The sequence below is a fragment of the Marmota marmota genome, unplaced genomic scaffold, assembly GCF_001458135.2.
Source record: "Marmota marmota marmota unplaced genomic scaffold, marMar, whole genome shotgun sequence".
NCBI lineage: Eukaryota > Metazoa > Chordata > Mammalia > Rodentia > Sciuridae > Marmota > Marmota marmota.
The window spans coordinates 19,038,193-19,051,725 of NW_025999853.1; the positions used below are offsets into that span (position 1 = coordinate 19,038,193).

The 13,533-nt window shown below is 34.0% G+C and overlaps 1 protein-coding gene across 3 annotated transcripts in view; it reads left to right on the plus strand.

The window, feature by feature from the left end:
* The first annotated feature begins 374 nt into the window (after positions 1 to 374).
* Dcn (decorin) overlaps positions 375 to 13,533 on the plus strand; it is a 35,929-nt gene continuing 22,770 nt past the window's right edge. Inside the window, exons 1-2 of one of the 3 annotated variants that reach the window (XM_015482944.2) lie at positions 375 to 657; positions 4,519 to 4,765. In XM_015482944.2, coding sequence (XP_015338430.1) covers positions 4,552 to 4,765 — 214 coding nt within the window. In that variant the 5' untranslated portion in view covers positions 375 to 657; positions 4,519 to 4,551. Of the gene's footprint in view, positions 658 to 717; positions 739 to 3,592; positions 3,771 to 4,518; positions 4,766 to 13,533 lie in introns of those variants that run through there. The other 2 variants (XM_048804095.1, XM_015482946.2) reach the window with 2 other exon arrangements.

Here is a 13,533-nt window from a genome sequence, read left to right on the forward strand (position 1 = left end):
CATAGTACTTGAATTTGCACAAACCTTGTAAGGTAAGTAAAAACCTGAATGAGGAATTTTGAATAAGCCTACTCAGTCATCTTTGCAAACCACATTTAAAACAACTCCAGGATTAATTTCATTCCACTTTCTGGACTTGTGCATCTTAAAAGCAAGAAAACTTGTCATTTTGGAAGTATAAAGAATGTTCTTGATAAACAAAGCTAGAAAGTTTGCAGAGGGGGGATGGTGTTGGGGGTGGGGAGACAAACCCTTTAGTTACAATATTTTAGGGAAAGAATCGACAATAAGACAAATTTCAAGTCAAGTTGCTCCACTATACTACAAAAGCAGTTTAGAATCTTAAGCAGATGCAAAAAGAATAAAGCAAATGCGGAGGAAAAAAGACCGATAAAGTTTCTGGCTACAATACAAGAGACATATCATTACCATATGATCTAATGTGGGTGTCAGCCGGATTGTGTTCATTGAGGGAAACCTTATTTTTTAACTGTGCTATGGAGTAGAAGCAGGAGGTTTTCAACCTAGTGACAGTCACTGAGCAGCACCTACCCCCTCCTCCTTTCCACACCTGCAAACTCTTTTGCTTGGGCTGAATATTTAGTGTAATTGCATCTCAGCTTTGAGGGCTCCTGTGGCAAGTACCCGGATTAAAAGGTACGGTTTTCAATAATTGTCCTGAACTATGCTACAGACTAATAAAACTTCGGTCAAGTCGAGAGCAAAAGGAAATATTTGGTGAGAAAAAGAAAAAAAAAATCATGCTAAACTTTTAGTAATCTTATGCAACCTTTTAAACAAGTATTGCTTGAAAGCAGAAGTTAAATATTTGGTAAAATGGTTGAATGCATTGTTTTACTTTTTTCTCTTCTGTTCTTGCAAAGATGCTTATGAAAAAAACTGTAACAGAACACCATGACTATCTATATTAATGTTTTTGTATTTGTACTGATGAAATGTTTAGCTCTTTATGAAATGTTAACAGAAAAGTATTCTAAACTAGCATAGTATTTGTGGTTAGATTATACATTTAAGGATTTATTCCCATCCTGAATTCTTGTATATTTTACAAACTTTTAAAACCTCAGAGAAGTGAACTCTAGTGATTAGCGGTAGAGAGCTAATGTATATTTCTATAACCCCCAGAAATGAATAGAAATTATTACCAGAGGTAAAAAATAAACATTGCAAATACTTATTATGTTAAAGACCTAAGATATTTTTGCAATTGCAAAATTCCTTTACTGTAAAGGAGTGTCCTTTTCAGTATTTTAAAGCAAATGGAATTTTATTATAAGGTACATGCACTGTAAAATGAGGGTGTGGGTAATTTTCTTTCTAACTTTAAAACAGGGTAACCTGATGACCACTGGTTAAGTGGGCTCTCAGTGATGTAAATGTCTGTGGCTTTTTCTTCCTCCTGCTGTTTTTAACAGAAAAAAAAAGCCAAATACTTTTTATAGTAGTCCTATTTATGGATAAATGCTGCTATTATTTATTTTAAATTACTTGTATTATTAATGAAGTTTTGAAGTCACCCAGCACTGGGGATTTTAATTTTGATTTGCACTTAATATCCCCCCTTATCATTTAAGGGATATATTTTAACTTTAAAAGTCATACGAAAGGTATAAATGACATTTCATAAATGTTGGTCTGAACTATACAGTGAATTCAATGTGCTGAGGTCATTTTATTATTTTTGATAAGGCATTTATAAGCCATGACAACTAACATTAGTGGAATAATGACACTACATACATTTTGAGAATACTTAATATAGTTGCAAAGAAATGTAAAAAGTTATGTCATTTCAGTAACAGCCTCCTTGCTTTCTATGGGCAAGTTCTATTTGCTGTCCATTTTTTGCATGTGATTTATTAAGAAAGGAAGGAAATAATTGAAGAAATCAAGACTGTCAGGAGCCTACATTAATCATTTTAAGATGCTGTGTTTTCAGGTACCTATGACACTAATGTAGAAGAAGTTATTTCATGAAAGGATTTACATAAAGTTGCTGGACATGTTAGTCTTTCTTAGGATATTTGTAGTTAAAATGCATTCATATACACAAAGCCAATGAAAGTGATGTCAAAATAAGTCATCGAATCTATGAACTGTGTTACTCAGTTTCTATCAAAAAGAATATTGCACAGAGAATTTGCACCATTTTAAAAAGAGTAAACAATTCCAAATGATGATACTATTGCTCTGAGCTAATGCTCAACATTTCCTTTTTTGGGTAGTTAGTAAAACAGCCAGGCATTTTCTACTCTGAGGAAAGGATTACAAAATGACATCTGCATTGACTCTCTTTGCTATTTATTAAATCTGCAATTACTTTGCTTCATTTTTTTTCTAAAATTATGACATTAAATATGCAAGGCTAGCAAACTTGTGGTAAACCGTAAACATTGCATTTTAATGTGAAACAGATAGAGGACCTCTCCTTCAGATCAATGCAAGAAAATGTCCTGCCAAAACAACAGTCTCCCCTTAAAGAGAAACTCAACAACTGAATGGGAATGGGCTCAGGAGAACCCCTGACACTGAATTTCAATTGGCAGTGTGAATAATAATATTTATTTTTAAAACGAAAAACCATAAGCCAGTATTGTGTGTATTTCTTTAGACATATTCCAATACTGAATATAAACTAAGAGAAAAAGTGGAAGAAATTGAAAAACATTTTGTTTCTTCTCTAGTGAATCTGGAAAAACTTCCAGAAGACACATACAAAGATTTTTTTCCCTTTATTTTCATATGTTTCCATTGGCTAATGTGGCTCAAAACAAGTCTTTAATTCTAATTATGAATGTCCAGCCTTAATATTAGTTCTTATACATGTACAATTCAAAGTAATGATGTTGAGACTAAACATAATATCTGCAATATGTTCTGGGAATTTAGAAGAGTTTCAATGGCATTTTAAAACACATCTTCTCAAAAATGGATTATTTGTTCTCTAATGCAATCAACCACTTTTTCCTATTCTGACTTATTCAGATTTATCATTGAGTTATTTAGGTCACATCAGCCCATTTAACAATATGGATGTATATATTTATAAGAGTTTGTTTAATGAATAGGTAAATATTATATGCATTTGTCAAAACTGAGCTTTTTTCTTTATTTGACTTTACAAAAGGTTAGTAAAATGTAAAAACAGATAATATATAAATTATCTACTAGTAAAAGTTACCATAGTAAAAAGTAGATAATATATAAATTATTTAACAATCAATTAGGTTTTCCACATATATTTATTGACTTTTTAAAAATAATCAATTTGGGATTTTAACCAACAGATTTAATTTTTAAATGTGAATTTTTCTTATACCAACCATGTTGAAGCTCTTTCCATTTGATATATGTATATATTTTTTTATTCTAGAAATTTGGATTTGAAGAAAACACTAGATTGTGTCTTAAAACATCAAAATGATTGGTGACTTGGGAAAATATTGAATAAATTATGTTGTTAATAAACTGATGGTCAACTGAGTCATGTGTGTGCAAAACATTGTGCAAGGCTGGGTACAGAACAAGGGATAATAAGACACGCCCTGAAGGACTACATGGTCTAGAGTGGGGGACAGACCAAGCATGCAAAACAAATTACAATATAATGTGATAAGTTCTTTAAAAGAGGTAAGAGTGATGTGCTTTGGGAGCACAGAAGAGGCAGAGAGGAGCATCCTGCCTGTATAAGCCAGGGGACACAGAAGGAAAGCCATTATTTAACTTAACCTTTCCACCCTCTCCACAAGGTAAGTACTGTAAATGGCAAGTGACTTTGAGTGCAAGAGTAGAGATAGGATCTAGTAGGAGAGAGAAAACAGAGAGAAATGTGCCTAGAAATATCAGATGGCACCAAATTATGAGGGGTCTCACATATGGCACAGGGAATGAGAACATTATTGGCAAGCCATCGGAAGCCAACAAAGGAGTTGCAATAGAAATTAATGAGGTTAATTTTCAGAGGATGGCTTGGGTAGAAGAGTGGAAGATGGCCTGGGGTAGAGAAAATGTTCAGGGTAGAAATGAGCAAGCTCTTGCAATAGTTCAAGGGATGATGAGAAGGCCTAGACCAAAATAAATACAGTAGTATGGAGAGATGAGGATGGTTTCCAGAGTTTCATCTGAGATAGGAATTGGTGATCTTTCTTCTGTATTGAAAGAATTTTAACTATGTCATGATTTGTGTTGAGAGTATCAAAAACCAGAATGACTTATAATCATTAAAACTTTGCAAATTATATGAAAGTATAGTATATCATCTTAATTCAGACAGCAGGTTCAAATAGATTCACAACCTCTTCAAAGTCTTCATAAGTAATTCGCTGTGCAAGTGAAGTTATAATTACTTTATTACCTCTTGAATACATCTTTAATGTTCTCCTTCCTCATAATAAATATTATTTTTTATACTTTCTCCATCTTCACTTTAGTATGGGACATTATATTAAAACCAACTCATGGACTTTGGTCTTCCTATACCTTTCATTTGTTTCTTAGGTTCGTAGGTTGTGAAAATAATTGAGATAAATCATGAAGGCGACCCTCATCTTCCTCCTGCTTGCACAAGTTTCCTGGGCTGGACCTTTTCAACAGAGGGGCTTATTTGACTTTATGCTAGAAGATGAGGCTTCTGGGATAGGCCCAGAAGATCGTGTTCCTGAATTTGGAGAAATGGAGCCCCTGGGACCTGTGTGTCCTTTCCGTTGTCAGTGCCACCTTCGAGTTGTGCAGTGTTCTGATTTGGGTGAGTGGCCTACCTAATTTGTCTCTTTCATGGGTCTGGCTTCTCTCAAAGTTGAGGATTTTCGGTTGGTATCTGCAATTCCAAAGACGAGAGACACTGCCACCTAATGAGGAGTAAAGGAAGCAGCATAGGGTAGAAAAGTAGTTTTCAGGTTAGGGACACTTTGTCTTTCCTCCCTTCTTAAAAATCAGGATCCCATCACTTTGCAATCTTGACTAAATCACTTTCTTAAGAAGTCTTTCTGAGCTTCATGGCCCCCTTTTTTGTAAAATGAAATTTTGAACAAAACTTATATTTTATGATTCCAGAGGATGGTTCATTTTAATTCTATGATTTGGTGTCATAAAAATTTAGACAGTAAGAAAACCTGGACAATCTCTCTACACTGGATTCAGCCCACATAGCGGAGTTGGACCATGACTTGATCATAAAACTATGGAATTATCAGAAACAAGACAAAGTACATTTTACAACAAAAACTTATCTTCCAAGTACTAAAATGCTCCCTTAATCTCTGGGTCTTAGTGTTGCTTCTACCTATGGTTTTTCGTAATCTGGCTGTTTATATTCTTTAGAAAGTTTCAAAGGAAATATTTATGATTAAAGTATGGTGTAAATATCCAGTGTAATCGTGGAGCATATATCTTTAGCCTAACACCAGACAGTTTGATTTATCTTGTTTTCAGAAACACTTGGTCTGGAAATTCCAAGAGTAATATACTTAAGAGATAAACCTCCAGAAAGTTTGAAGGCCCAATGGATGGGTCAAAGAAGAATAAACTTAGTTTACATGGCAGCCGATTCACATTCTTCCTTTCTTTTGATGTATTTTCTTATTGGAAAAAAAAAAGAAAAAGAATCCTCATATTATGATTTTGCCGTGTGTATTTCCTTATGGAAGAAATCCCATAGTGTATAAGGCACTTCTTTCAGAAGCCCTTTATTTATTCAAGACATGCCTGCCAAGAATATTTTGCAGGAAAAAAATTGTCATTAATTTCTACAGTAAAAATAAACTACACAGAAGAACTCAGACAAACATAAAATAAGTTCAACAGAAAGAGCTGAAAAAAATACTTGCAGAAGTTTCATCAGTGTCAGTACATATCATATAGCTATCCACAACCTAAATGCTTGTGCACATAATGGTTTTCCAAAGGGTAAAAGGATAAATTCCCTGGATTCATTCATTCACTCCTGCAATGAAGATACTAAGAGCCCACCATGTTTCAATTCTATTCTAGATTATGGGGAAGATGAGGAAGCCATATATGGTCCTTGTTCTTTGGATCTTACCTTTTAGTGGTGGCAACTTCCTTTTTGAATTGCATAGTCACTACAGGGGATATTAGATTACTATGAAATTCTCCAGAAAGTTTTATAAGTGTCTAGAGATAACTTGCATTACTGTCTTGGGCAAGAAATTAATGAGGTTGAAAAAATATGAACAAAATAACACCATTTGATAGATATACTAGTGATAAACTCTTTTTTGAAGTTACTAAAATGGCCAAGTTCCCAAGAAGTGTGATGAAGTTAAAATTCACTTTACCTCTGAGAATAAGGTTAAAGGGACTCATTATTACTAAATCTATTATCAAAATGAATGGTTGGTATTTTTGAGAGTGAGCCAGTCACTTTCCATAAGCATTATTTTTGAATATAGGTTCACTTTGCTTCCATGAGAAATAATTTATAAAGCTGGAATCTGATAAAAGCATTGCACCAGTTTTCCAATTCTCTACTTTTAAAAGGCACAAACCTACTAATAGGTAAAAACTAAATAGAAAATCTTTGTCTTAGGAAACATCAAGTACACTGACTTGGAAGACACATAATGCAATTTGTTGTTTTGTTGTTGCTGTTACTGTTTTGTTTATCTTGTTTTGTATTTAGACACTAAAGTTTTCTATATGTTATCTTTTTTTGTTTTGTTTTTTTCCTCTAAATGCCCAAAGCATACAACATTCCTCCCTTACACATAGATTTTCTGAGTCTTATAGGTTAAGGAAGTAGCCAAGATTCTGACAATGATTTATTTTAAGAAACTACATTTAATTAATAAAACTGAGTTTCAGTGAGCAGTGGGTTCATCCAGGGTACTTTTATTAATTCAGAGATGAATATTGAAATATATCGTAAAAAATTTAATGATGTATTTCTACAGTAGAAAATGGACTTGAAGAGAAGAGAAATCCCCTTGCCTTTAAAGAGAACAGTTAGCGCTATTCAGATTTTCAATTATTATCTGTTACTTACTTTATGATCCTGGAAAGCTGTTGAGAACCTTTACATTTTCATGTGTAAAAGTCAGTCTAGGAGATCCCATTATGTAAGTGAAATACTCACCTCACAGAAGCAACTCAATACATGTCTTGATTATATAATGATCATGTCAAGTAAAAGATAATAGATGAGTTTTTTTTAAAAAAAGTAAGAAAACAATGCGACCTTATTCATAGTAAAGACAGTGTGGTGTATTTTGTTTCATGTTCCCTATTGATCTGAGCATGAAGCTTGAATTATTGCAATAAAGAAAAAAATCCAATGCAGTTTATGATGGAAAATGTTGGTTATTTTCTTCATCAATAGCTAATATTATCTGAAGGATTATTCTTGCTCTAGCATTGAATGAAAAGAGAAAAGCTATGATGTTGAAAGATAATAATCCTTGGTTATTATCTAAATAAAATACAAGCAAATGTTTCTGTTATAATATTCAACTATTTTTTCCACTAAGAAGTATTTCTGGTAAAGTTAAAGAGTGAACAATTTAGATAATTTTTTTCAAAGTTAAGAAGTGAAAACTGTGAAATTAAGTTGAGTAATTAGTCCATGGGCTATTTCAAGTCCCTAGTTGTAACTCATCATAATATTATCATAATATACTTTTGTAGAGCATGAGGGACTGAGAAAGTACACATGAATTTCCACAGATGGTTGCCAAGTTGTTTTGCATAGTTTGTTGTAATTTAGTGTGTAACTTGAATGGGAATTTTATGAGACCCTTATTTTCTCTCTTTATCTGTCCTCTTCAGGCATAAAATAATTCACTCTTAATCATAGCATTTATAAAAAAAACAATAAAGGTAGATATAGGACTAGTGACTTCAGAAACCTATGGACATACTCATTCATTTTCATAAAAATACATAAAAATTTTACTATGAATGGGGTACTATGTGATACTTTGATACATGTGTATATTGTATCATGTTTAAATTAGTTTACACATATCTGTCACCTTAGTGTTTATCATTTCTTTTTAGTGAAAACTATCCTAATCCTTTCTTCTGGGTTTTTGAAATGTGTGGAATATTATTGTTATCTCTAGGGCAGCAGCACACCAGAACTTTCTGCTGCTGACTGTAACTTAGTACCCATAGATAACATTTCTTCCTATTCCCACTCTTTCTAGTCCCTGGTAACCACCATTCTACTCTCAGATTCTAAGAAGTTTCCACACAGGAGTGAGATCATGCTGTGCTTGTCTTTCTGTGCCTGGCTTATTTCACTTAGCACAATGATCTCAAGTTTTATTAATGTTGTTGCAAAGGACAGGATTTCATTATTTATGGCTGAATAATATTCCATTGTTGGCATGCATACCATATTTTCCTTACCAACTCATCCATCGATGAGTACTATTCTAACAGGATTACATCAAATTAAAAAGCTTTTGAGCCAATACACAATCAACAGAGTAAAGAGACATCCTGCAGAATAGTAGAAAATATTTGCAAACTGTAACCATGATGAGGGAGGGTAGATATCCAGAATACAACAGGAACTTCAAACCTCAAAATAAAAAAAAAATATTAAAAATTGAGGTTTGAAGAAAAGTCTAAATAGATATTTCTTAAAAGAAGATAGACAGATGACCAAAAGATACATGAAAACATGTTGAATATCACTATCATCAGGGAAATGCAAATCAAAACTACAAAATATTACCTCACCTGGCTGGGTGGGGTGGCATATACCTGTTATCTCAGTGTCTCCAGAGGCTGAGACAGAAGGATAGTGAGTTCAAAGCCAACCTTAGCAAAAATGAGGCACTAAGCAACTCTGAGACCCTATCCTTAAATAAAATATAAAATAGGGCTGGGCATGTGGCAAAGTGGTTGAGTGCCCCTGAGTTCAATCCCCAGTACCAAACAAGCAAACAAACAAAAACAATAACAAAAGATGTTACCTCACCCCAGGATGAATTGCTATTATTGGAAAGAATAAAGACAACAAGTGCTGGCAAGAATGTAAAGAAATAAGGATGCTTGCACACTCTTGGTGATAATGTAAACTATTACAGTCATTATGGAAAACATTATGGAGGCTCCTCAACAAATTAAAAGAACTAACATATGATCCAACAATTCCAAGCTGGGTTTATATTCTAAGGAAATGAAATCAGCAAATCTAAGACATCTGTGCATCCATAATCATTGCAGCACTCTTCATACAGCCAAGAAATGGAGGCAACCCAAAAGTCCAACAATTGATAAATGTAACTCCTTGTCAAATCTTTTTAAAATGTCTTAATATCAGTCTTGTCCTTGTTATCATGAAGGAAGATAGTATTTCTTGTGTGTTCTTTGGTTCAGCCATTCATCTTTTGTGAAGTATTATCAGTTAGCAGAATTTGGTAATGACTTTCATCTCATTGATGAAAGACAGATTAGGCCTGAAAAGTCAAATATAAGTATATATCTCATCTTTTGTATATTTTTCAAACTTAAAATAACACTGATTAACTTTTTTATAGTTAAGTTTCAAAAGATTTGGAGGAGGTTTTAAAATCATTTGATATTGGAAAGGGCTTGGGTCATACAATTAAACACCTCTGAGCTCCTATCCTGCTTTGCCATGGTAAGACTAGAAAATGTGTGTGAAAATGCTTATCATAGCAACTTTTACATATAGTTCATCATTTCTAAATTAACCAACAACCTGAGGTTACTTATGGCACATCCTTTATTTTTTATTTGAAATTGACAGTCTCTCATATATGGTTTGTCAAACTAGACATAAAGAGCACTGTCTTTCTCCTGTCTCCTAAGGAAGGATGTGCCATCTCCAAATATAAATAGATGAGAATTTTAAAAAAATATGTACAGTTATCAAGACGTTTGGTGCTCTTTAATCCAATATTCCTATGAACAAAAACTGCTTGTCTGGAGTTGAGGATGAAGCATGTATTTATTTTATGATAGTAAGTGATTCAAACTTCACATTCTTAACCTTCTGGAAATGGCACCAGAAGATAGAACACATTAAATTTGGTCATGTGAAAACAACACAATTACCTGCTGGTACCTAAAATGTTCCTCTTAATGTAAAGGATATTTTCATTAAAAAAAAAAAAAACTCAGGGAAACCATAGAATTGTTAAAATTGCATAGTTTCTTTTTAAAACTGACTCTGCTTATGCTGGTGAAAACTTTGTCTGTGGTTACCACTTGGGATATATTATGTCACAGCCTGTTGCTGGTCTGGGGAGACTAGTTTGCCCAAAGCAGATCTTATAAAGGAAACAATAAACCATTAGACTTCTCCCCTGAAGTCAATCCATAAGAATAAATCAGGGCTATTTTGCAGGGTGCAGACAGGATGCTAGAAGCTCCCGCTGCCTTCCTAATTTCTAGCTTTATAGCCCAGGGATGCGTGTGGCAGGGGTTAGGGGGGAGTCCCTTATTCAGATTGTCAGATGCATCAAAAGGGCTTCTTCAAAACACACTATAGGAAGAAGGATGTGCAGAGTATGCCCACTGGGTTGCTAAATTAGCATTGGGCAGAGGGTGAGTCTGGACAATCCTCAGGAGAAGCGAGATTTACACTCAGGTCTTACCCAGAGAGCTGAGACTCCTGACTCAGGGGTTAAAGATGGTGAGGAGGAAGAGAGGAATCTAAAACAACTGGATAAATGTTTGCCTTCCTGACCTGCCTGAGAACTGATGCAGCCCTGGTTTCCCTCTTGGCCCCAGGAGGGAGAGCAAGGCAGCTGTGTGGGATCAAGGCATTTCATTAGACGGCAGCTGGGATGCATTCTCTTTTGGAAGAACATCCTGGCTCCAGGGGACAGGATGGAAATAGGTTAGCTGGAACAGCAATTCCCTGGATGAAAGAGGAAAATCATGAGACCCTGTCATCTTAACTTTTTCCCTTCAAAATAATTACAAGAGGATTATATATTTCCTCAAAAAATGAGGATAAAGAATTTAAACCAGTTTGCAATCCAGTCTCAGTAAAAGGAGAAAGCCCCATAACAACTGCATTATAATACTCCAGATTTATTTACCCTGGATTTATTCTGTAGACTGCTTTGAGAAAACTTCTCCTGCATGTCTACTTCTGTGCTTTCATTCTATCTATATTCTCCTTGATTATCCTGTAACAATTGATTATATATATATATATATATATATATATATATATATATATAGAATTATGCAATACTTTAAATTACCTCTGTATTGATCTGCTTTCTCCAGCAGAAGGGAAGTGTAGTGATAATTTATATTTGTAACATTCTATACACAATAAAATGTCTTATACTTGATGGGCTCTTAAAAATCAATAAGTAATTAATCAATTAATCGATAAACATATGCACGGCTTGGTGCTTGGGTGAATACTCTATAGTACTCTTGATGCTACCAAACTGGACACCAGAGGGAACATGGCTGATTGGGTATTAGAGAGCATATAAGTACAGTGCACCCTGGCTTCTTCCATTTGAGGATGACTGTAAATCCAGGAAGCTTAACCCTTCCTTAAGTTTGTTTGGAAAGGCAATAGAAATAAAAGAGAAAATTTTCTGTTTCAGAAGCCTGGACTAACTGCTATCACAGTCCGATTACCATTTGTTTTTTAATATGGGAAAAAGGGAAACATGTTTGCCTGAAGTAGAAAACATTTTTTGTTGGGACTGGAGAACCTGAATGTTATTTTGGTGATTTGACAAAAACTGAGGCAAGTGTATCACCACTATCCTAATTATTAAATTGAAGACAGAATTATAAAAAATAAACTGTTGGAAATCAACAAGTATAAATCCTAGAGTTTGGACTCCTGCCACGTGGCAGGAAATAAAGCATGATGTTTTAGGGTAACCTGGCCTTTGTCCAACGTGATGTTTACCAGATTGCTGACATTTACCAGCAGAGCAATGCTCTTCATCACTGGGACTACCAGAAGGGAAAAAAGAAAAGGTAGTACATTTCTTACTAGTCTTTATTCAGAAATGATTTTCTGGTAACAACTTAGTATACTTGTATTTACTTTAATAATCATATTTTAAAGAAGACAAAACTCCTTTTACACAATTTGTCAGAGCAAATAAAATAATTCAGGTTACTTTAGGAAAAAAAACTGTGTTATAATAGAAAAATGAAAATTATATTAAAGTTTGTTGAAAACTAAATTTAGGAAATCACTTTATTCCTGTTACTATTGCTGCAGAAGTATTTTATTCCCAAACATGGTAACTTCAAAAAATCATCTTATTTTGCTTACAATTTGAGGAACAAGATATTTGGGAAGGGCTAATAAGGGTGTTCTCACTTGAGGTTTCTCACTGTTTGCAGTCAAGCATTAGATAGGACCAGAATCATGGGAATGCTTGCCTTAGGCTGGCCACCCGGATGGTGTCCTTTAGACTTATGATGAGCAGTTGGTGCTAGTCACAAGGGACTATTCAATCTGTTGTCTTCAGAGTGACTCATCTGTCCAGATGGTGGTCTAGCAGTAAACATATTTCTTCAGGCTTCTGGCTGCCCCCAGAGCAAGCATCTCAGAGGAACTATATAGCTGCTGTGAACTAGGTAGCAGCTGTGAACTGGGTACCACCTTTTCTGATGTAGCCTCAAATATCATAATACCATTCTACAGCATCCCACAGGTTCACAGAGGCATTATAAGTCCATCCTAGTCTTAACGGAAAGGAAAGAGGATTGCACTTCACCTCTTAAGGGGTTTGGGATGAGTTTTTATATTAGAAGGACATGAAGGATAAGAAATATAATTAATGAAATCTTTGAAAAGTACTATTATTTTGCACATTTGCTTAGATCTTCATGTTTCTAAAGAGAAGCATGAGCATAAGTTACTCTACAGAGTACTAAATAGAGAAGATCCATAGATATTACTTGTCTCTATGAAGGTCATTACTTATAATTGCAAACTGCTTAAGAAGTTAAATAAATTATATTTAAATTAATTTTAAGCTAACTTCATAGTTACTTAAATCATCTACTTAAGATTGTATGAGCAGCAATCAGTCATGTTATCTGGACTTTGTTATTTTTATAGAGCATCTTATTTGAAGCTTATTCTACCTGGCTAACTGATATATCATTTTTAAAATGCTTAATATCTTATTTTCTCTATTGTTTTGTGAATTACTGTAAAATCCATCAATATCTGTAGGAATGATTTTATGAAAATCATATGAAGTTAATATAATTATATGTAATTAAAGACAGTATTTGTTAACTTTGCTTATTTAAGTGGTTAAAAAAAATAAGATAAAATAATGGGTTCCATAGAATATCACATAGTTTTTTGCATGGTGAAGATTAGTTTTGGTTGAAGTGAGCAACTTTTAATCATCAAAATAATATTTAGCTCAAATGTATTTCTATCCAATTGACCCTAGGCTCAGTTGGTTTCAGATGAAGATATACAGGTTTAGAGATGCAAACTTGAATTCTGGTCATCACTAGTTAGTGGCTGAGGTCATTTTAATCCAGATAATTTTGAATACAGATGGA